The following is a 23,735-nucleotide window of genomic DNA, read 5'->3' on the forward strand; positions in this document are numbered from 1 at the left end:
GCATGGACAAGGAAATTATGCTCAAAATTTAGCTGCCATTTTCCTAGTGTTCCTAGTCACCAACTTACTTGCATAATTCTTTTCTAATTGTAGGAGTAAGGTGTTACATTAAAAAGCAGCAAATTATGTAAATAAATTTAATGTAAATCAGCATGCAGTTTTATACATGTGATGGGTATGCACATGGTTAATATTAATAGATAATCAATTTCACAACTGCTATCTTGAATACAAAGCAAAACTATGAAGCTCTGATTACTCTGAGCAATTAAACCTTTTAACTACCTTGAGATTCTATTTTCTCTTTTGAAGAATTATGGTTTACAGGTAGAGTACCCATGTGATTCACTGTCCAAACTTCTGAGTGATGGGTGCTATTAATTATGCTGGTCAACAATACTACAGCAGGTCTGTCCCAGGCAAATTGGGATACATAGTCACCCCAGGTACAGGGAAGTTTTGTTTTGTTGTAAAGTTATTAATACAAGTACAGATTCTGGAGCTCCACCCCAGAACTACTGAATCACAATTTCTATTGTGGGATTTGAGAAGACTTGTACTCTAATGCAATATCATTAAAGGTTCTTCCAATTCTAAATTCTATGTTTAATAGGGGGATTTTGAATATAGACTGGATATTAGATGATACGAGGGAATTATTGTTAATCATCTTATATATAAATAATGGCATTGTGATTATATAGGAGAATGTTATTATTTTTAGGAAAACCACATAGCTGCATTTAGGGGTAATGTTGATTCAGGGAAAACATACACACACACAATTAAAGCTGATAATGGGCATACAGGTGTCCACTGTACTGTTCTTTCAATTTTATGTATGCTTGAAATTTCTCATTATATAACATTGGGAGGAAAAAATTATTAGGGAAAAATATTTGTATTTAGAGGTGAGACAGCATTATTGTTATAAATATGACTTAAAAGAACTATAACCAAAAAGATGTCAAATCAAGTGATTCCTAAAAAAATCCAGCCTGTAATTCCTATTCTTGGACTTTTTTCCTAAGAAAAAATAGTGTCAAAGATATTCACCGCAGAATTGTTTAAAATAGTGTTATTTTTACAACATTCTGAATGCATACCAATGGCACAAATGATAGTGCATTGGTACATTAAACTAGGGATTATTACACAACCATCAAAATAATCATTTTCAAAAATATATTGCATACATTGACCTATGCTACTAGATGCAAAAACAATCCAAAACTGTATCTATGCTATAACTATATAACATTTGTGGATTCAAGTGGACAGAACCGTAAGTTTATACAGAAAATGCTATCTGTTTGAAAAGCAGTTTTTCCTCCTCTATTTTTTATTTAGAATTCTGCTAATGATTTAAGTAGTGCACTCCCTTTTTCGTGCAACAGTAATGCATATTTTAAAAACAGGTCGTTACCTGTCACCTTAATTTGGTCCCAAGAGCAGTACAGGTCAGCTTATAATTCGTTGAACAACTAAATAAGATTAAAGGCGCCTCAGCTACTGGATGCATATCTATTTTGGGATAGCCACAGAATCGTTTTGTCAACTATAAAGATAACAAACATTATGTGTAAAGTGTGTTGCTAAAAAGGTCTCCAGACATCAGAGGAACACCCACCGCAATGTGTGGGCTAAATGCTCGCGCACAATGGTGACAGAAATAATACCTGTCATATAGGACGGGCATGTCAGCCCTTTCTCCAGGAAAGGTTTCTGGTCCTAGGTTGCCTCCTACTTTCACCAGAATGAGAGGCTTCCAGAGTCCCTGTCAAGGAAGGCGACTGGTCCCTTCCCCAGGAGGCTGGAAACTGCTAGATGTGGGCGCAAAGTTTCCGAGGCCTTTCAGCAGTGCCCCACAGCACGCGGTGATTCCCCAGTTGCTAGGTTTAGTTGCTAAGATACCAATCGTTTCGCAGGAAAAGGGGAGTGGTGCACTCCCTTTTGGCGTCGTAGCGAATCCTCTAGGAACCAAGCGCATTGGTTCCGGAAGAAAATCGGGTCCTCTAAAGAGGGACGGGAAGGCGAGGAGAAGCTGGGAGTGACGCCTCTGAGCCGCGAAGGATTGTGGGAGGAGGTTGTCTCCAATTTCTCCTCCCCCTCCCGGCCAAGATGTCTGACATGGAGGATGATTTCATGTGCGATGATGAGGAGGACTACGACCTGGTGAGGCGCAGGGAACGGAACTCTGGGGCTGGAGATGGTGTCTGGTTTTCGGGGCCGGGCGTGGGACAGTCGTGGCCTTTCTCTGTGGATCATGTGCCGCTTCCACCCTCTCCCGGTTCAGTGACAGGACGAGTTTACCTCCTCCCCCTTCCCGCACCGGGCTCGGGCCCTGCTTCTCCAGCATGGGGGAGGGGAGGGTAAATGAGGCAGCGAAGGGGGTCCCCAGCCTTGCGCTCCAAGTCCGAGCTCCTCCTCGGTTTACATGGACGCTTCTGGCCCCAGGCGTCCGGTTCTCGGTGCCTCCCACCTTCTCCCCGCCGCGCGAGCCGCCTCGGTGACCGTGCTGCGGTGTAGGCCCTGGCTTTGCCCTTTCGGGCCCAGCATTCTGGGCCCCTCTTCTTCAGCTTGAATTGAGTGGGTGCGAAATGCTGGGAGAAGAGTCTGAAAACTGGGGGACCTTACTGCTCTCAGGCTTGACTGCGAAAAGCCACTTGAGTCTCTTGGAGACATAGCTTAAATAGTCTTGTCCAGGGTCGGTTTTGGTCTGAGGTGAGGGTGTAGTGGAGAGTTCAGAGAGAGCAAAGATAGCTGGAAGAAAGTAGTTGAAATATTGTTCAGTTCTTTAAAGACAAAAGCTGGAGAGGGGGTTTTGCTTGCTTGTTGTTGTTTTTGGGGGGAGGGGATAAGAGAATTGAGCCCGTGGCTTTTTCCTTGACTTACAGATTTCCCAGTAGAGTTTAAAACAGCAAAAGCGAAGAAATTAGCGAATTTCTCTAGCTGAATGGTGATTTTTAAAATTCAAGGTTTAATTTATGAATGGGTTTACAAGTTTATAAAAATTCACTGATGTTTCAGGTTGCTGTTCAAAACCATGGTGTGGGAACTAAGAAAAATTATGTTGACCAGGAATTAGCATCAACCTTGCTTTGGTTCTTTATTTTGGGGGTGTTTTATGTGCTTCTTGTATATTATGGTGATTCTGCATTATTGTAAAGTTATGAAGTTGATGTTTTGGGAAGTCTGGCTCATCTTATATATTAAGTGCCAGAAATTCTCAAGATATTAATATATTTTTTGAATTAGTGTATAATTTATTTGCATGGGAGAGTTCAGAAATCACTTCCAATTAATCTTTGCAATTTAAAAGAAGGCACATTTTGCAAAATGGACAGGGAAATTCTTGCTTTTACTTCAAAGTCATAACAGATATTTTGATAAAGTTAATGTAGAGTTTTGCTAATAGTTATGGTTTCTACCTTACATTTTAGTTTGTGCAAACCAAGCCAGTTGTGGGCAGTGCCTCAGTTCATTAAGAATGTGTTATTTGTGGTATATATCCATTTTTATTTACCTGTTTCTGTATATTATAGGTGGTTTTATAACTATTATTTTTTATTTATAGTATTTTGTACACATTTATTTGATACTTGTAATATTTTGCTACATGCATAGGATATGTAATGATGAAGTCAGAGTATTTAGGATATCCATCACCTCAAGTATTTATCATTTCTGTGTGTTCGGAACATTTCAAGTCCTCTCTTCTAGCAGTTTTGAAATATACAGTACATGGTTGTTAACTATAGTCATCTTACTCTGCTATAGAACATTAGAATTTACTCCTTCTATCTAACTGTATGTTGGTACCCATTCACCAACCTCTCTTTGTCCACTACCACCACTACCACCACCACCCCACACACATACAAACACCACACTCACACACACTTTTCCCAGCTTCTGGTATCTGTCCTTCCATTCTATACCTCTGTGAGATCAACTATTTTAGCTCCCACATCTAAGTAAGTACATGCAATATTTGTCTTTCTGTACCTGGCTTTTTTCACTTTACGTAATTATCTCCAGTTGCATCCATGTTGCTGCAAATGACTGTTTTATGGCTGAACAGTATTCCATTGTGTATATATACCACATTTTCTTTATTCGTTCATCCACTGATGGACACTTAGGATGATTCCATTTCTTGGCTATTGTGAATACTGCTGCAATAAACATTGATGTGTAGGTATCCCTTTTGTATACTGATTTCCTTTCTTTTGGATAAATACCCGACAGTAGGATTGCTGGATCATATAGTAGTTCCCTTTTTAGTTTTGTGAGAAATCCCCATACTCTTTTTCATAATGGCTGTATTAATTTATATTCCTACCAACAGTGTGTAAGAGTTCACTTCCCATCCTCATCCTCACCAGCACCTGGGGTGTGTGTGTCTGCCTGTCTGTTGTCTGTCTTTTTTGATAATAGGTATTCTAACTGAGATAAGATAATATCTCATTAAGATTTCCATTTCTTTGATGATTAGTGATGTTGAGAATTTTTTCATGTAAGTGTTGGCCATTTGTATATCTTCTTTTGAGAAGCAGTGTTTGTATTTTTAGTTTGTGATCTTAAATGTTTCTGCTCATTTCTTTCCTAAGCAATAGTCTGTTGAATACACAACTTATTAGCACTATAATTAACTTGAAGAACATCATTGAGAATGTAATGTAAGGAATGACAATGAAAATCTTATTGTCCCGTGGAGTACTTGATTAATTTTTGCAAGATTTTTAATTACACATATAATGTTTTAACTTGCCTGTGTTTCCGTGGCCTTTTAGGGCCTATACTACCTGCACAGTATAATAAAGTTGAATATATAGTTGTTTGACTTTTTATCTTTTTAAAAAAAGTAAGATTTTGCACTACTACATAATTAAATGAAATGTTGGGGTGTTTTGATTCTTTTTTTCCCCTCTTCAGCATTCTATTAAATAGATCTTCCTCCCCCTCATCTCTCTCTCATGTAAATGCCATTCTGGATTCCCAATCAGATGTCAAATAGTGGAAGTTTCTATGTTTTATCTACTAACAGTTAATATTTTGGCAGCATAAATTTTATTTTTCACTTCCTTAGTCAATTTCCTTAAATCATTATATGTTAAAAAAAAAAATTAAAGGAACAGATTCCCATTTCATGTTTACATGATGTCAAAAGAGTTTTTTTTTATTTTTTTAATAGTTATTTTGCCTGGGTCATATTCTGTTTCTTAGGACTTGAATAAAGAGCCTACAGAATTGACTTGCCATCTTAGGGCGATTTCTTTTTTTGTAAAAATGTATTATCTGTTGGAAAATTGGTCATCACCTCATTTTAGTTAAAATGCTAAGTAGAGCCATGACTATTTCTGACCACAGTAATACTCAGTGTTACCTTTATAGGTTGTTTGTTGATAAATTTTAGTGCCCTAAATCGCTTTTTGTCCTTGCCCAATCTAGTGGATATAGGTAGTTGGAATACAACCTGAAAAATTAAACATGTTTCTAAATCTATACTGTTCTTGTTTGTTTGTTTGTTTGTTTGTTTTTGAGACAGTGTCGCTCTGTTGCCCGGGCTAGAGTGCCCTGGCATCAGCCTAGCTCACAGCAACCTCAAACTCTTCCGCTCAAGCGATCTTCCTGCCTCAGCCTCCTGAGTAGCTGAAACTACAGGCACACGCTGCTACGCCCTGCTGTTTTTTTCTATTTTTAGTAGAGATGGGGTCTCACTCTTTCTCAGGTTGGTCTGGAACTCCTGACCTCAAGTGATCCTCCTGCCTCAGCCTCCCTGAGTGCTAGGATTACAGGTGTTAGCCACCATGCCTGGCCCAAAATCTATACTGCTTTTATACAGGAAAGCAAATAATGATTTGTGCCCAAGAAAGATCTAAAAGAAAAGAGAACAAACTTGGTTAAAAAAAAAAAAAGAATTCAATATACTTGACCTCATATTTCTAAGATCTATTTGATTTTTATTAGAGGCAGAAACAGGCATTTTATAAGCCCAGTAATCTATGTACCAGTTAATGGAGAGGTAGGAGATGGTACTAGTAAATGACTTTTCATCCATTGCTGATCTAATAATACTAAATAATAAGTGTAGTGTCATTCATTAAGTTGTTAAGGCCACTGATAAGTTAACTATATTGTAATTCCAGTCTAATCATTCTAGCATGAAATTACATAGTACTTCTAATCATTTCAGAAAGGATTTGAGACAAACTGATTTCATTCCAAAAATTATTCTTTGATAAGTCCTGTTATAAGCAGAGTATTGTATACTTGAATACAGTTATTTAAGTGTGTTACAAGGAAAACATTGTCCAAAAAATAGAATAATTCCACTTGGTTAAATATATTACCAAGCTGTGAGTTCCTTTATATTTTCCTAGTCAAGCTCCTAGTTGGGATTAGTGAATGAAAGTATTGTTTTTCTCATCTTAATATATAGCAGTTTTAATGCCCTAAATTTTTACTTCTTTTTTGTCTACCTTTTTTGTCGGGGAGGTAGATGAGTCTTAGCTACAGGATCTCTTATAGAATCTCTTGTTACCACTTTAATAAGATCAGCAGAAAGATGATGAAGGGTTGGTGACCAGTGCTGTGCACACAAGGAACACATATCCACTGTAAATGTTAAGTTTAAAAAATATCAAAGAAAGTGTAATCCACATTATCCTGATTTTGTTAAGTGGGAAAAAATACAGAAAAATGTGTGGGAATAAAGTATCAGTGATTTTAATTTTTTTTTTAAATTTATTTCTTGAAAACTTTTCACAGTGAAGCTGCATTACTTTTACTGATTGGGGTTGGAGGGCAGGGAGCAGGGTATAAATGATGAGCAAAAATGTTACTTTGGTCTTGGGAGGACAAACAGTGCTTCTGTCATTGCTCAAAATTTTTAGAGTTCCTCTTAAAAAATTGTCTTTAGAATCCGAAGCATGTTTAACATAGCTTTTTTTTTTTTTTTTTTGAGACAGAGTCTCGTTCTTTTTGCCCTGGCAAGAGTGCCGTGGCATCAGCCTAGCTCACAGCAACCTCAAACTCCTGGGCTCAAGCAATCCTTCTGCCTCAGCCTCCCGAGTAGCTGGGAAATACAGGCATGTGCCACCATGCCCAGCTAATTTTTTCTACATATTTGTAGTTGTCTGGCTAATTTCTTTCTATATTTTTAGTAGAGACGGGGGTCTCACTCTTGCTCAGGCTGGTCTCGAACTCCTGACCTCGAGCAATCCACCCGCCTCGGCCTCCCAGAGTGCTAGGATTACAGGCATGAGCCACCACGCCCAGCCTAACATAGCTTTTTAAACTAGTTAATACATGCACATGTTTCAACAGTAGAAAATATGAAAATATATACATTAAAGTGTCCTTTCCGTTCTTCTCCATCTGCCCAGTTCTTATTGCTCCCAGTAGATAACCAAATATATTAACACATTCTTATCCCCCCTTTCTTAACAAGGATATAGCATATTATAAATATTGTTCTACATTTTGCTTTTTAATTTATCTTAAAGATTATACTGTATAAGTTTGCCAAGAGTTTACCCATTTCTATCTACAACTGCATGGATTGCATGAATGCACAATATTTAATCGGTTCTCTATTGATGAGAATTTGGCCTGTTTTTAATCTTTTGATGTTCAAAGCAATGTGCAGTTTTTTAAGAAAAATTTAGGTGTTGCCAGGTTTTGTCCTTTTTGTAGATGTAGTTGAAAATTATATTGAGAGTTAGGTTTGATAAATAAGTTGGGCCATCAAACTGGATGATGCTGCTTTAGGTTAGAAACACCTGATTCCAATAAAGTTGGTTTTCTTGAGAATTTCAGAAGCATTATTATAATTCATGTCAGCATTGTTGGAATAATTTTACTTCCCCCTAAAGCTATTAGTTTAAAGAAAAATATTGATTGGGAGTATAAGTTTTGGTGAGTTTTCAAAAAGGCCTGTTGCTTTACCTCATAGATATATCTTCTGTAATGAAATTAGAGAGGTTCAAACAAGGATAGTGAAAATAAATAATGGGAGACAATTCTTACATGTTAAGAATAAAATAAAGTTATATAAATTTAATAAAGTTAATGTTTAGTAAGCATAAATAAATTTAATAAATAATAAAATATATTTAATACTTTTCATTGATAACTTAAATCTGTAAACTATGAATATCCAACAAAGTGAATTGTTACTTGTACATTATATTCCAAAATGAACACATGGACCTCAGTGGGAATTAGAAACTTCTAAAGCATTCAGCTCCCAAGTTTGACACAAGAAGAACCAAAGCATTGGAAGTGAGTCATTTACCTAAATTTACAGGACAAATTAGTAGGAGAGTCAGAACTAGAGCTTAAGTTTGATGACTTTTATGATGGCTCTACTTGGAAAATTTAATTTTAAGACTGAAAGTTTAGGACAAATAAAAAAAGCATTCTAATTTACACCATAGATAATAAATTAGGGCCCAATAACAGATTAAATTTTTTAAAGTGGGTAACTTTATGAATAGCTAAACCACAGTGACTACCTAGGATTTGCTTTATATCTGGTCTTTAAGGATAATGGAACACTGCCTAGTACCTCTTAGTGTGCTCAGTGTCTGGTACAACTATCTAGACGTGGTCCAAGCTCAGAAAACATTATTAATGGTGAGTCTTATTTTTCTAAAAGTACATTTCTTAGGACCTCTATTGGCAGCAGACACAGGAGTAAGTAGAACTATGGAACTGACTCTGTTCAGCAGTGGCTACATTTCACCACATAGTCAAAATTGCCCCTGGCTGTTGTGTGTTCGGTTATTTTGGAATGCTCACACACTTTTCATTTCAATTAAACATTTATTGAGCATTTTGTGATATCCCAGGCTCTGGGAATACACAGATAAATAAGTAAATTCCTGCTTTTGAGAAGTTCACAGCGGGCAACTGAGAGGAGTGTAGAAACAACATACATACAAAGCTCTGTTAGAGAGAAGCATGTCATACAGAAGCATACAACTGAGGAGAAAAATTTAGTTTGCTAAGAAGAATTGGAGAAAGAATCACAAAGTTAAGCCTTGATGAATACATTTCCTAGGAGTCCTAGGGTTGAGGAACATCATAGGAAAAGAGCAAAAAGGTTGTTGAGGGTGGTGAGGGGGCATGATTAGAATTCCTAGCAAAAAGAACAGTTTATGCCAAAGCAGAAATTTGAAATTGTGTGGTGCATTTGGGGAAAGAATAGATTTGGGTAGTGTGGCTCGATCACAGATTGCTTTCAGGAGACGTCAGGACAGGAGTTATGTAAATAGGTTAGGTTGGAACTGTTATTGAACTATAATTTTTTTTAATACCTTTTACAATATCCAAGTGCTTGTTTATTTTTCATATATTGTTCAAACTCTTTGTTAAAATTTCAGTTTCTCTTCTATTAAAAACATTTAAACTTTTACAAATTATCTCTTATTCACTTGACATAACTGGATTCAGTTTAGCAATTATTTATTTAAAGCTTCTTCTGTATTCCCTATTCTGATTAATGGCACCACGTGTTAGCAAGCCCGTGGTAGTCATTATTGGGTAACTTTATTTTCCTTTACCTTATGCCCATGTGGTGGGTCTCTTTTATTTTACATCCTTAATAGTTTTTAACATCTTCTATATTTATTCCATCACCTTCTTTTTCTCCCTATTCTACTACTTGGGATCAGGCTTCATCATCTCTTGGCTTGACTTATGAGAGTATCCAGTGGGCTATTTCATTTTTACCAGAAACACAAATCTGATTATTTCCTTGTAGAATCTTTTAGTGGCTCTCCATTGGATCTAAACTCCTTGCTAGGCTTCTGTTGTCCTTTTCCCCTGTCCAGTACCAATTCATCTCTCATCAACCCTTTGTACATCCTATGCTTCACCCCGAACTATTCGTGGTTCTTCAAATGTGTAATACTATTGCAAACACACATTAATTGCTTTATTTCAACTGCCTTTCCTCATTGCTGGCAACTCCTTTTCATACTTAGATACCTGAATAGGGTGCCCGTTCCTTCCTCTAACTCACAAGTAGTTGATTACTCATTTTTGAGATCCCACTGTACCTGGTATATGTGTCTATTATTGCTTTTATTGTGTTATATCACAGTTTTGTTTGCATGTCTATCTCTTAATAAACCATGAGTACCTTAAGGGGGAATGACTGTTAATTTGCATTTGTGTGAACAATACTTAAATGCTGGCATGTATTAAAGATCATGATCATTAAGTATAAACCGTAAGTAGAAGCATTCAAACAAATAGAATTGTTCTTTCAAAGACTTCAAATATCAGTTTGATAAAGCACGCCTGCGTAATAACTGAAGAATAGTTTGTTGTATTGCATAGCTTGTGGTGATGATTTGATTCACTGAGCTGCAAATGACAGGTTAGTAATATGGTGTTGGCTTGTTCAAGCCGTATGAACATGGTGTCACAGATCATAACAAGGGACTGCCTATTCATAAGTCAATCAGTAGAAAATCAGTTGTGTCAATTCTCATGTATTTTATATATTTTAACAATAACAAGAGTTGAATTGCAATTATGTAAAAAATTATACATTCTACTTTTTAATCTATATAATACGAAAAACCAAAAGAATATATTCACAAAATGTTGAGGGCAGATTCAAATCTTATCTCAGTCATTGTGATTTTTTTGGAGTTATAACATCTAAAGTTTAGAAATCTCAATCTGAAATCTGTCAGGTCCCAGAGGTTACAGGTAGCCAGTCTTGTACTGTAGTAGATATTCAGTGATTGAAATGACAAGACACTATGTGAAACATGGCAAGAAATGTAAAAGATCCTGTTTTTAACAATGTTTTAAGTGAATGGTTGAATAATTTCCAGATAATTGACATTATCTTCTTCAATTCCTGATATATTTTGTTTCCCCTTTGCTGGCAACCTCTGTAAATCCAATCCCACTACTATTAATATCATGTGTACTTCTCATCTTCTACTTTCCTCTTCTCAAAACCTGACCTAGTTGTTTTATTCTAATCTGTTTTGGGCCAACGAGAGTCCAAATTCTTACTTTGTGATAAATGTAAATCAGAAATATTTTTACTTTTATTTTATTTCCAAGTTCAAGGGTGCATTCTGAAGGTTTGAGTTGCTATTCTTCTATCTTATTGAACAGTTTTAAGTGAAGTTTTTATGATAAATCTTAGATAAAAGTTTTTGGAAATCTTTGTTCCAAGCTAATAAAACTATTAGAGAAGAACTGATTTCCAAATGGATACAGTATGTTTTATAGCTGTAATTTAACCCAATTCTTTCCTGAGGAGATGACACTTAAGCTAAGATCTGAAATGATACTTAATAGTTAACCAGATGAAGAGAAGTGGAAAGAGAAGGGAATAGCATATAAAGGTGGGAAACTTGTTGAGGGTCAGGCCAGGGTGGCTGCAGCAAAATGAATGAGGGAGACTTTGACAGGAGATAGGTTTTGATGACTTTGAATTTGATTTTTTTTTTTTTTTTTTTTTGAGACAGAGTCTTACTCTGTTGCCCAGGCTAGAGTGAGTGCCGTGGCGTCAGCCTAGCTCACAGCAACCTCAAACTCCTGAGCTCAAGCGATCCTCCTGTCTCAGCCTCCCGAGTAGCTGGGACTACAGGCATGCGCCACCATGCCCGGCTAATTTTTTCTATATATATTTTTAGCTGTCCATATAATTTCTTTCTATTTTTAGTAGAGGTGGGGTCTCGCTCTTGCTCAGGCTGGTCTCGAACTCCTGAGCTCAAACGATCCGCCCACCTCGGCCTCCCAGAGTGCTAGGATTACAGGCGTGAGCCACCGCGCCCGGCCTGAATTTGATTTTAAGAGCAATGGGAAGCCATTTTTGAGGAGAGGAATGACATAATTTACATTTTATGAAGCTTATTCTGCCTGCTTACCATGAGAACATTGGGACTTGAAGAAGGTTAAAAGGAATAGGAAGACTGTTAAATTTTGTGGAGAGATAAAAGCAGCTTGATAGGGTAGAGTCATGGGAGGGGATGAGGGGAAGGTAGATGGATTTGAAATTTATTTTGAAGGTAGAATCAATAAGGACTTTTTATGTTCCAAAAAAAGTTATCTTCCATTTTTTATACTGTTCTTGCATGTGGTACTCTCTTTATTTTCTCCTGTTTTGTCTAGCAGGCAAGCTTCCATTTATCTTTCAAAACTCAGCCTTGGAGCCATGACTATCACAGCATCATCGTGTGTGTAATTGACTTATTAATTCCTTTTTTTAGTTTGATCAGTTCCATTGTAGTCAAATCTAGATTATAAGCATTAAAAAGTGAATGAATCATTAAGAAATTTATTTACTACCCAGAGTTTGATCTTGTTCCTAGAAGAAATGTTCCAAGTGGTTTTCATACGTTAAACGTGACTGAGTGCCAGTTTCATGTCTTCACACGAGGAAATAATTATCCACCAGAGGGCGCACATTACAAAGTTACTATTTTGATTATTGAAAAATTCATCCTGTGTTGACGAATTTTTGAGCTTTCCAAACACTATGCTCAGCGTACTTTTCTTCATGTCTATGCCTTTATGAGACTTTATAGAATTTTCCATAAATATCTCATAAAGAAATTTATTAACTGTATTTGGATTTAGAAATAACTCTGTAATACTGTTCTCATCCTTGTCTTTTTGTGTTTACTTCCATGAACTATTCTTAATTTGACATAAACTTGCCCTTTGTAATGACTTGTAACAGAAAAGGAAATAATCTCTATCTTGTGCCTTCCTAAAGTAATACTTTTCATTATACCAACCCATGTGTATTTTGTAATCTTCATTATTAGATGCAGTATCTTAGATTTAAAACTTGTCTACGCTGCTCCACAAAATAGTTTCATTCCAATTTTTCCTTCTGCCTTATTGTTTTTCACAAAGAACTGAATTCATGTGTTGAGAAATCTCATAAAACTATATAAACCCATTTTGCTTTACTTATTTTGATTTGTTATAAAGCTAGTTGTTACATTAATACAAGCAGCTATTGTATTGTGGAATGCACAAGGCAAATATTCTTATTAACATATAATTACATTTAGCATTGTACTACTCTGTCATAAGTAGATTACCATCCTAGCTAGTTGGACCATGTTAGAGCAGTGAAATTTAGACTCAGGGAGTAGAAAAAATTAGATTACAGAACCAAAGATTAATAATTGGAACACATGTACATTAGATTTTTCTCAGGTTCCATGACCAATGAAAGCTTAACCACTACAGAATTGGGGTCATTAACTGATATTAGTTATTTGCATTCTTCCTATAGGTTGATTCTATGGAAATTATAGTTTTGACCTGACAGAAATAATTCTAGTTTATTATACACTTGCTTTTGGCTGCCTCCTCCTTCTCCCTCCCAGCAACCCCACCCCCTTTTACATAATGGTTAAATATCAATAGCATTTACCTATGTATTCAAGCTTGTTTTGTTTTGTATAAATGTATGGTTTTTCCGTCTTAATGGTATTCACATTTTAAAGTGCAACATGGCCGGGCGCGGTGGCTCACGCCTGTAATCCTAGCACTCTGGGAGGCCGAGGTGGGCGGATCGTTTGAGCTCAGGAGTTCGAGACCAGCCTGAGCAAGAGCGAGACCCCATCTCTACTAAAAATAGAAAGAAATTATATGGACAGCTAAAAATATATATAGAAAAAATTAGCCGGGCATGGTGGTGCATGCCTGTAGTCCCAGCTACTCGGGAGACTGAGACAGGAGGATCGCTCGAGCTCAGGAGTTTGAGGTTGCTGTGAGCTAGGCTGATGCCACGGCACTCACTCTAGCCTGGGCAACAGAGTGAGACTCTGTCTCAAAAATAAAAAAATAAAAAAAAATAAATAAAGTGCAACATGTAGATTTCTTTTTTTTTTTTTTTTTTCCTCTAATATCTCTTTCTTTCCAACACAGGAATACTCTGAAGATAGTAACTCTGAGCCAAATGTGGATTTGGAAAATCAGTACTATAATTCCAAAGCATTAAAAGAAGATGACCCAAAAGCAGCATTAAGCAGTTTCCAAAAGGTTTATATTGTTTCCAGTTGATTCTGTGTCTTAAAATGTTTTTTTAATGATGTATTAGATTAAATAAAGGCCCAAGTGATTTTACCTCAGAAACGTGTTTTGAATACTTGTTGATAATCCTGTAAGGTAAGTTTGCATTGTGCAGCACAAGTAAATATTTCAAAAGAGCTATCCTGTCGTTTTTGTGATCGAGCTAGTATGGTTCTGGCAGGAGAACCAATGTGATGGTCAGTAGGTATTATCACCACAATCTTGTTTTTTCTTTTGGGATAGCTAACACAGGTGTGGTTACACTATTATAAATAGCTTGATTTCTTGACATACTCATATACTTTTGGATTATTTTTACCAAAGGTTCTTTAGGAGGAAAAAGTACTTCTAGAACTGTATAATAATTGAGACATAGTTCTTAATCTTTTGATGAAGGAACTTCAAAATGCACTCACTTATACTTAAGTACGCATCTTGAGACTTGTCTGTTTTCTTAAAGCCTTTAAAAAGTGACATTGAGAAATGGTGAAATCCTTGGGGAAATGTTTATGCAAAATTAATTCCAAACTTAGACATTAGATGTCATTAGAAAATAATGTATTGATATTAAGATAGACTAAAAGTTTCTTCCCTTTTGTAGGTTTTGGAGCTTGAAGGTGAAAAAGGAGAATGGGGATTTAAAGCACTGAAACAAATGATTAAGATTAACTTCAAGTTGGTAAGACTTGTTTTGAGGGGAATTAAACTGATAGAGATTCTATAGGTATAAATTACCTCATCACACCAAAGTACCACTATTACGTACTTCTCTCGAATAGTTCTTTTGATATATTTTTATATTTAGTTTGCTTTGCTGTTAGGACTACAATACTACTACTCAGCAAAAAAATTACTGCATAGGATACAAAAGTTTTCTGTTTAAGAAAACTTATTCTTTTAGATACGTGGACACTATTTGGCTCCATTATTAATAGAGTGACTTTTCCACAAGCTATTAGTATTTATTTTGGAGTTTAAATTCCTCGTCCACTGACTAGGCCCAAAAACCTTAGCATTATACTTAATTCCTCTCTTTGTCTCTCACCCCCCAAACAATCCATTGGCAAATCCAGGTGGCATTATGTATCTTCGAAATATATCCAGTACCTGACTGCTACTTACCATTTCTATCTCTGCTACTCTGGTCCAAGCCAACATCATCTCTCACCTGGATTATTACAATAGCCTCTTAACTGGTCTCCTTATTTTCATCCTTGTCCTGTTCTCCACAAGTAGCAGAGTGATCCTTTTAAAATGTAAGTCAGATTATATCATTTCTTTACTCCATATCTTCTAATGGTCCCCAATGCCCCTGAGTAAAATCCAAAATCCTTAACATGGCCTACACAGCCCTATGGTAAGCTCACCTTTGGCTGCCTTTCTAACCTTTTTTCTATTTGTTCCTTTACTAGGCTCCTTGCTATTCCCCTAGTCATCCCAACTGTACTCCTGTGTAAGGGCTTGCACTTACTGTTTCCTCTGCCTCATTGCTGTTCTCTCAGATAGCTATATGGCTCTTTTCCTCATTTGATTCAAGTCTGTTCAAATGTCCCCATATATCAGGATGGCCTTTTCCTGACCACCCAATATAAAGTAGCATCCTTCCCATCATCATTTAATTTCATTTTATCCTGCTATTTTTCTTCTTTGTATATGTCACCATTTGATCCATTATTTATTGCCGTTCTCCACACTACCCCCTCCCCCAGTAAGTTGTAAGCTCCATGAGAGCAGGGCTTTGTTTTATTCACTGTTACATTCTTAGCACTTATAATAGTATCTGTCATTTAGTTGGTACTCAGATATTTTTGTTGAATGAACTCATAGATAAGATGGAATTGTCATGACATTATGCTCTCATAGAATGCCAATCTTCAATTTCTTTAAACTGCCCAAATAAAATTCAAGAGTACAGAGAAGTTGGAGGAAAAGAATTAGTTGGAAGGACTAGGTACAGTCATGAATATATCACTAAGATTAAAAGAACTTTTTCTTTTTCTTTTTTTTTTTAATTTTTTACTGACCAGTTATTCATCAGTCAAGAAGGACTTTTAAGAGCAAAATTAATTTGGTGCTCAGGTTAGCAGAGAGTAAGCACTTGGAAGGTACAGGTACTATAACAAATGGAAGGATATCTGGTAATCAGTTACCACTTTTTCTCCTGTTTCTGTATTTCCCATATGCCTCCTCTCTCTCCCCATTAGCTGCTTCTCTGTCCCATCTATGTAAAAATGAACTTCCTGACTAGTACATTTATCCAGTTAACTTCTATTAATCTTACATCCTCCTCTTTTTGATAAACTCTTTAATAGGAGGAGCTCTCCATGGCATCTTCTACAAAAGCAATCCATAAAATGCTTTAGTTGATTTCTTCCTCCCAAAATATCAAAACTGTTCAAAACATGTTAAATGTCATTGAATATATTGCATTAATTATAGTTAAAGAAGGAAAAATATCTACATTGCATTTACCCTTTCTAGTTCTGCTCTGATATTCTTAGAACATATGTATATTGCACATAGCCCCTGTGCTTTCTTTCCATTTATCATTTGCGAAAATATTAAACACAAATAGTTGCTGTATATAAATTGACAACTTAGAAGGTTGTGAAAGAAGCACCAACTGTCTCAAGGGACAGAGTTTTGGCTATACAATTATAGTGACATTAGGGGCTGAATGTTCAACTTTTAAGGTTCTATGATTTGAGGCAATACCAAGAGTCCCTATAGAAATCTGCTGTCTTAACATACTAGCAGTGGTTTAGTTTTTGAGTCCATTTAAACACTAAGCTATCCTTAAGGCTTGGTTTTGCCATTTTTCCTTGAGCAGAGTGGAAAGGTAGTAAGGGAGTTGGGGTTATTTGCATTTTATGTTATTTTTTCTACCTTAACTATCTTTTGTTTGCTCTAGCAGCATGTGTGAATGAATTGTGGTTCACAAGAATCATTTCAGCTTCCATACCTGTGCCCCCTCATTTTCTAGTTAGATTGAGAGGAGGATCCATGTTGTATGTAGTGGTTTTAGGTAGTAAGAAGTTGGAAGGGTTCATTATCAGCTTCCTTGCATATTAACCAGTTTAGCTAATCTTCCTTCAGTCTTTAATTAAAGTAACATAATTTTTGAAAAATGAGCTTTAAAGTTATTATAACATAAAGAAATGAATTTAAAACTGTAACTTTTTGCAAAAATCAATCTTTTCAATGCCAAGATATAATCTCAAAGTTAGGACAATCACATATTTCTCCAATTTTCCTTTTGCTACAAGATATGTACTGTAACTTGGGTTTTAGTAGCTTATTGATAGGATGTTACCCATTTAATACATGAAACCTGCATACTTGGGAGACAAAAGTAGTTTGAGACACCTACATACATAGCTAAAGCTTTTCTCATGTTTCTATTCATTTTTGTCCCACCCACTTCTACCATTTTCTTTTTTGTAATTTGATTCTTGCTTAGAAGGTTTCAGGAATTCTTTTCATGTTTTTTTATCCTTCATACTGTCTGCCAGGACAGAATATATGGTCATAAGCAGGAAAATTGCAGTATCATTAGTTTATTCCTCACCCTAATAAACACACATGTTCAATTAGAGAAAAAAGTGTTTATATCTGCCAATACTTAACATCTTTGATTAAAAGAATAGAGCCTAACTCAGTTAAAAAAAAAAAAAAAGATTAATATTAGAGATTGTGGGAACTATGGATGCAGATTTTAAAGTTAGACTTATAAATTGACTTACGTGACATACCTAGGGATGGTAAGCCTCCCCCAAAATACTTAACTTGTAGAAATTTCACTAGTACTCCTTAATTCTTCAGATCTTTCGTGTTTGCTGGAATAACCCACAATAGTACAAATAGTCATACAAGGAATAGCAACACTGGCTGTTGAGTAGAGCCTTAGGTGGCAGGACTTTTCTTGATCTGAAGTGAATATCAGGGCTTGACAAGATTCTTTCACTTCATATTTTTGTGTGCAGCCAGCCAGGTATAGGCAGAACAGAAACATGTAACTTTTGTTGGAGAGCTTCCTAATGAAGGGGTAAAATTTCAGGGAAGGGTATAGCTAATATCTGCATAGCTGGTTCCCAAAGCATTTGAAAAGTTAGATTTTATTTGTATATATTTTGGTCTATGAATATTTTAGTAGTTTTTGTGATTTAAATAAATGTATTGTACAGTGATGAATGGTATCTGAAATTTGTAAAATTTAGAAGTTGTGCTTGTTTCATGGCTAACTTCATAAATTTGGTTTGTATATCTGAGTAATCTAGTCATTTCAAATTTAAGATAAAATGTTTATGGTGTTCCTATCATATATAGTTGCTCTTTTATAAAACTATATTATGAACTATTTGAACTATATTTCAATTATGTAATATTTTCTGTAATCTTAATCATGTGTATGTATTTTAGTATATAAATATATAACTCATTTTACTTCCCTTACAGACAAACTTTCCAGAAATGATGAATAGATATAAACAACTATTGACCTATATTCGGAGTGCAGTCACAAGAAATTATTCTGAAAAATCCATTAATTCTATTCTTGATTATATCTCCACTTCTAAACAGGTTAGACTCAATTTTACCTCTTGGTACTGTCAATGTGTTTATTATTTATAGTAAGGGCTTTGTTCTTTAAAAAAGAAAAGGCCTAGAGGTTCTATTTAAGCAGTTTATCTTCAGGTACTAAAATAATCTGCAGACAGCTTTTCTAAGTTTATATTGGACTCCCATACAGTTACTGTCACAGTCCCTTCTTATAAACTCCATTATCACTTCAGCCATTCATAGGTGTTAAATAACTTAATACTGAATCACAGGTTGTTTGTGTAGAATTGATGAGGTTAAGATCCTCGAGAAGCACCTGTATTTGTATCAGTTAGTGCTTGGCTTTCCTCAGTAGGTGTTCAATAAATGTTTCTACAAAGAATGGGTGGATGGTGAAAGGAAGTGCTAAATGATGAAAGAAACCAAATGGGCATTGGGAGTTACAGTGCTTTTGTTAGTCTAGATTTTTGTTAAGGAAAGCAGTGATGCTTTTACGTATATATAATTTCTGTTGGATAATTGAAATAATTTGTAATTGGATTGTTCATATTTTTTTAAGCAACATAGTCCGCAGTTTTAGCTTTCTTACTCTATATTTGAGCACAAGATATAGTCTCTATATCATTTAATATTTCTTAGAACTTTTTTTTTTTTAATATATATTTTTTTTTGAGACAGAGTCTCGCTCTGTTGCCTGGACTAGAATGCCGTGGCGTCAGCCTAGCTCACAGCAACCTCAAACTCCTGGGGTCAAGCAATCCTTCTGCCTCAGCCTCCCGAGTAGCTGAGACTACAGGCCTGCGCCACCATGCCCAGCTAATTTTTTTCTATATATATTTTTTTAGCTGTCCAGATCATTTCTTTCTATTTTTAGTAGAGACAGGGTCTCGCTCTTGCTCAGGTTGGTCTCAAACTCCTGACCTTGAGCGATCCACCCGCCTCAGCCTCCCAGAGTGCTAGGATTACAGGTGTGAGCCACTGCACCCAGCCTATTAGAACATTTTGATACTTTTTGTATTCATCGCAGCATCTCAAAATCAGCCTCTGATTTCCTGTCTTCTCTGCTAGATGTCATTTTTTTTTAAATTTCTTGAGGCACCTTATTTCTACTCTTTATATTTAAAATGTATGTAAATAGTAATAGTAAATAGTAAATTTAAAATGTATGTAATGTAAATAGAGGAAGGTAAACTTATATGTTTTGTGAGAACGTTAGCACTTAATGACAATAATTCTAGAGTTAAGTTATATATCGTGGGGCTTAAGTGGGAAAATGTTTTCCAAGTCTTTCAAACAGGTGTCATCAAAACATTTTTGGTACACTATTTATAAATGTGCCAAATGTTGGGTACAGGGTAAATTATGTGATTTTTAAAACTTCAAGATTGTGTAATTTTATGTGCTATCCTAGGTAAGCGTTTTGTCTTTTAAAATAGATATTGGGTGGGTGGTACTCTGTATTACTCAGTATACCATCAGTAGTCATGAATAAATAGGTAGCCTTTCCTGAAAATATGAAACTTTCCTCTTATGGTCTTCTTACCTCTTGATCCTATTAAGTAGAGATTTAGAGACTCAGATATTCAAACAAAGGCAAAGCCAGAAGTTGGAGGAGGAGGATGAGCAGGGAAGTTTATCAAGATGAAAAATAAATAGTGATTTCCATGAAAAAAATGTCACACAGATTGGTGAATTGGTGGTGATTAGAGACAGGTAAAATTATACTAAACTTTTCTCTCAAAAAAAGAAAAAAAGGGGAGGGGAAGGGTAGGGGAAAAAAAAGAGATAAACTTTTCTCTCTGCCCAACTCCAAGGTTTTCTAGTGATTTAAAAGCTGAGTAGTTCAGTTAATCAGTCTCATTTGTAGAAGAATTTTGAGCTAACAAGCTTATTTGTTTCTTTAGCAACTTGCTTAGTGTTTGCCACATTGTAGGTACCAAGTAAGGGTTGAATAAATAGAACATACACTGTTAGTACAATTAGTTGTATGTGCACATCATTTACTTCCATAACTATAAAATGAGTTATTAGATTAGGAAGGACAAACCTATACCATTATAGGTTATACTAGTATAGGTTGTCATTAGAACTTATGACAACATAGTATATATAGAAAAAGTGTTTTCTGGGTTTTACAAAACAGCCATTAAAAACAGATCTTGGCACATCTTGTAAATTTGGTCAATATTTTGCTTCAGTTTTGTTAATTTTTTGGACTATAGAAGACATTCAATAAGATACAGATAATGTATCTTATGTGTATTGAAGTTCAAAAATGCACTTTAGTTTGCTCAAATTAACTTTATTAACAGGTACAAATTTGCTGTTTACAATTATAGAATTCTGATTTTTTATGTCAGATGGATTTACTGCAGGAATTCTATGAAACAACACTGGAAGCTTTGAAAGATGCTAAGAATGATAGACTGTGGTTTAAGACAAACACAAAGGTAACAATTACAAGTACTTACAATTTTTTCTTTTGAAAAGTGGGTGGGTGTTCTTAATAAACCCTCCTAAAGCTACACACCTTCTCATGTTGAAATCTTTTGATTTTAATAAGTTTACTTTCTTTCAGCTTGGAAAATTATATTTAGAACGAGAGGAATATGGAAAGCTTCAAAAAATTTTACGCCAGTTACATCAATCCTGCCAGGTAGCATTCCCTTATTTTTTCTTAATATTTCTTTCTTCGCAATAAGCATAAGAAATAATCATATTCACATATTGGTCAGGGATGTTTTTGCTTAAGCATCATCCCAAAAACAAAGTTTGAAAAATAAGTTATAAATATGCTAATTTTTATGAGTATTGCATTTCTTTCTATTTTAATCCTAATTTCAACTCTTATTATTTGTGGAATGAGGTACTGGTATAAATAAACAGGCTAGTCATAGTACTAAGAATAAGCCTTGATATTTAGTTATGCACCCTATGAAAATAGAGCCAGGATAGTATAAACTTATAAAGATACTTTATATTCTGATTTATGATATATGAATCTTCTGTAGCAGCACTGTCCAATAGAACTTCAAATGATGCTGGAAATGTTCTATATTTGTGTTATCCAGTGTGGTTACACTAGCTACATGTAGCTATCAAGCATTTGAAATGTGACTAGTGTGACAGAAGCAGTGAGTCTTTAATTTTATTTAATTAATTTAAATTTTAATGGCCATATGGTCAGGTCAGCTGTATAATTTTTAAATTGTGCTTTCATTTTGTATTTCATGTTTTGTTTTGGTCAAGTCATTTAATATTAGTTTAAATTTTATGTGGAAATGCTGTTTTAAATATTAAGCTCTTCCAGTACCTAATACTGTTATTTTAATAATATATGTGTCATTTCTGTGGATGGGGAAAACAATTAGGAAACTGTTCTAAACGGTTCACCAACAGATATTTTTATTTAATAGTTTTGCCTTATAAAGCAGAACAATTATTTCTTACCTACACATTCTTAGGAAAGTTTAGTCTGATTCATAAACAATTGTAGGTTCAGTTCCATGCGAAATGGAAATGTTAGAGAAGCCATTTCTGAATGAAGGAAGGTCTGTCAGTATGTATATAAGGAATGTCAAAAAACCCTCTGAAGAAGTTTGGTTGATTTCTTTAGGAACATAAGAAAAATGTTATCTGGGCTGGGTGTGGTGACTCATGCCTATAATCCGAGAACTTTGGGAGGGTGAGGTGGGAGGATCACTTGAGGCCAGGAATTTGAAACGAGCCTGACCAACATAGTGAGGCCCTATCTCTTCAAAAAATGCAAAACTTTGTTGGCCATAGCGGCACGTGTCTGTTGTCCCAGCTCGTTGGGAGACTGAGGCAGGAGGATTGCTTGAGCCCAGGAGTTTGAGGTTGCAGTGAGCTATGATGATACCATTGCACTCTATCCCAAGCAACAAAGCAAGACTCTGTCATAAAAAAAAGAAGAAGAAGGAAGAAAAATGCCACCTGGATTGTAAATAGCATAATGGTACTTAGTATTTTGATGGAATTATGTTCAGGCAGAGATGGATGATCTGAATTTACAAATTATTTTACATGTCATATATTTTAGCCTGGTTATGATTCATTAGTGAATAAACAAAATTTTAAGCTGGAAGACCCAATAAACACTAAATTTCTGTTTAATGTATGACAGTGTTTGATACTTACAAATATCTGACTGTTGGCCATATGCTGCATATCATGGCCCACATTTTGTGGGCTGTCAGTCCTCTTTAAAGATGACCTCAATGTCACCTTCTTTGTGATTCCTTTGATATCTCCAGGAGTGTTAGTCCCTTTCTCTCCTGTTCTCCTAGGCACTTGATTCATGCTTCCCCTAGAATCATTATCATTTATATTGTAATTTATCTACTTCCAGATTAGTTTTCTACTAGATTGTGACTTTTTGAAACCAGGAACCTTGGCTTATTTAACTTTGTATTTCCCTAAGGTAGACCCAGTGCCTGCACATGGAAGGCACTCAGGAAGTGCTTTTTGATTAAGTGGATTGAAAGCAGCTGTGAAGATTTGGGGAAGACCAAAATAAATCTCCTAGATAAAAATGTAAACATTAAAACATTTTATATGTATAGTAGTACCCTCTTATCTGTGGTTTCCCTTTCCATGGTTTCAGTTACCTGCAGTCAACTACAGTCTGAAAATATTAAGATATTTTGAGAGAGAAAAAGAGACTACATTCACATAACTTTTATTACAATATAATTATTGTATTTTATTATCAGTTTATTATTAATCTCTTACTGTGCCTAATTTATAAATCAAACTTTATCATATGTATGTAGAGTAAGTCCACATTTCATGTCATTGGAAACTTTTGACATTAAGTGAAATGATGTACAGCAGATCCTCAGAAAAACATTGGTTTGTTATAACGTGGATGAGGGGGAGTAATTGGTTTTGTTACACATCATTTCACTTACAGTCACAGTTTCCAGGAACCTATTGATGTGGTTAAGTTCAGATCTACTGTATAGGAAGAGCATAGTATATATAGAGTTCAGTACTATCCACAGTTACAAGTATCCACTGGGGGTCATGGAATGTATCTTCTGTGGATAAGAGGGTACTACTGTACAGAAAACTTCTGGCTC

At 35.5% G+C, this 23,735-nt stretch overlaps 1 protein-coding gene across 2 annotated transcripts in view; it reads left to right on the top strand.

Annotated features, from left to right (window-relative positions):
- Positions 1 to 2,122: 2,122 nt before the first annotated feature.
- COPS2 (COP9 signalosome subunit 2) overlaps positions 2,123 to 23,735 on the top strand; it is a 36,912-nt gene continuing 15,299 nt past the window's right edge. Inside the window, exons 1-6 of one of the 2 annotated variants that reach the window (XM_069460175.1) lie at positions 2,123 to 2,175; positions 13,930 to 14,043; positions 14,675 to 14,752; positions 18,529 to 18,654; positions 20,973 to 21,083; positions 21,212 to 21,289. In XM_069460175.1, the coding sequence (XP_069316276.1) occupies positions 2,131 to 2,175; positions 13,930 to 14,043; positions 14,675 to 14,752; positions 18,529 to 18,654; positions 20,973 to 21,083; positions 21,212 to 21,289 (552 nt within the window). In that variant the 5' untranslated portion in view covers positions 2,123 to 2,130. The remainder of the gene's footprint in view (positions 2,176 to 13,929; positions 14,044 to 14,674; positions 14,753 to 18,528; positions 18,655 to 20,972; positions 21,084 to 21,211; positions 21,290 to 23,735) is intronic. The other variant, XM_069460178.1, reaches the window with a different exon arrangement.

Source organism: Eulemur rufifrons, chromosome 2 (genome assembly GCF_041146395.1).
Source record: "Eulemur rufifrons isolate Redbay chromosome 2, OSU_ERuf_1, whole genome shotgun sequence".
Classification (NCBI taxonomy): domain Eukaryota; kingdom Metazoa; phylum Chordata; class Mammalia; order Primates; family Lemuridae; genus Eulemur; species Eulemur rufifrons.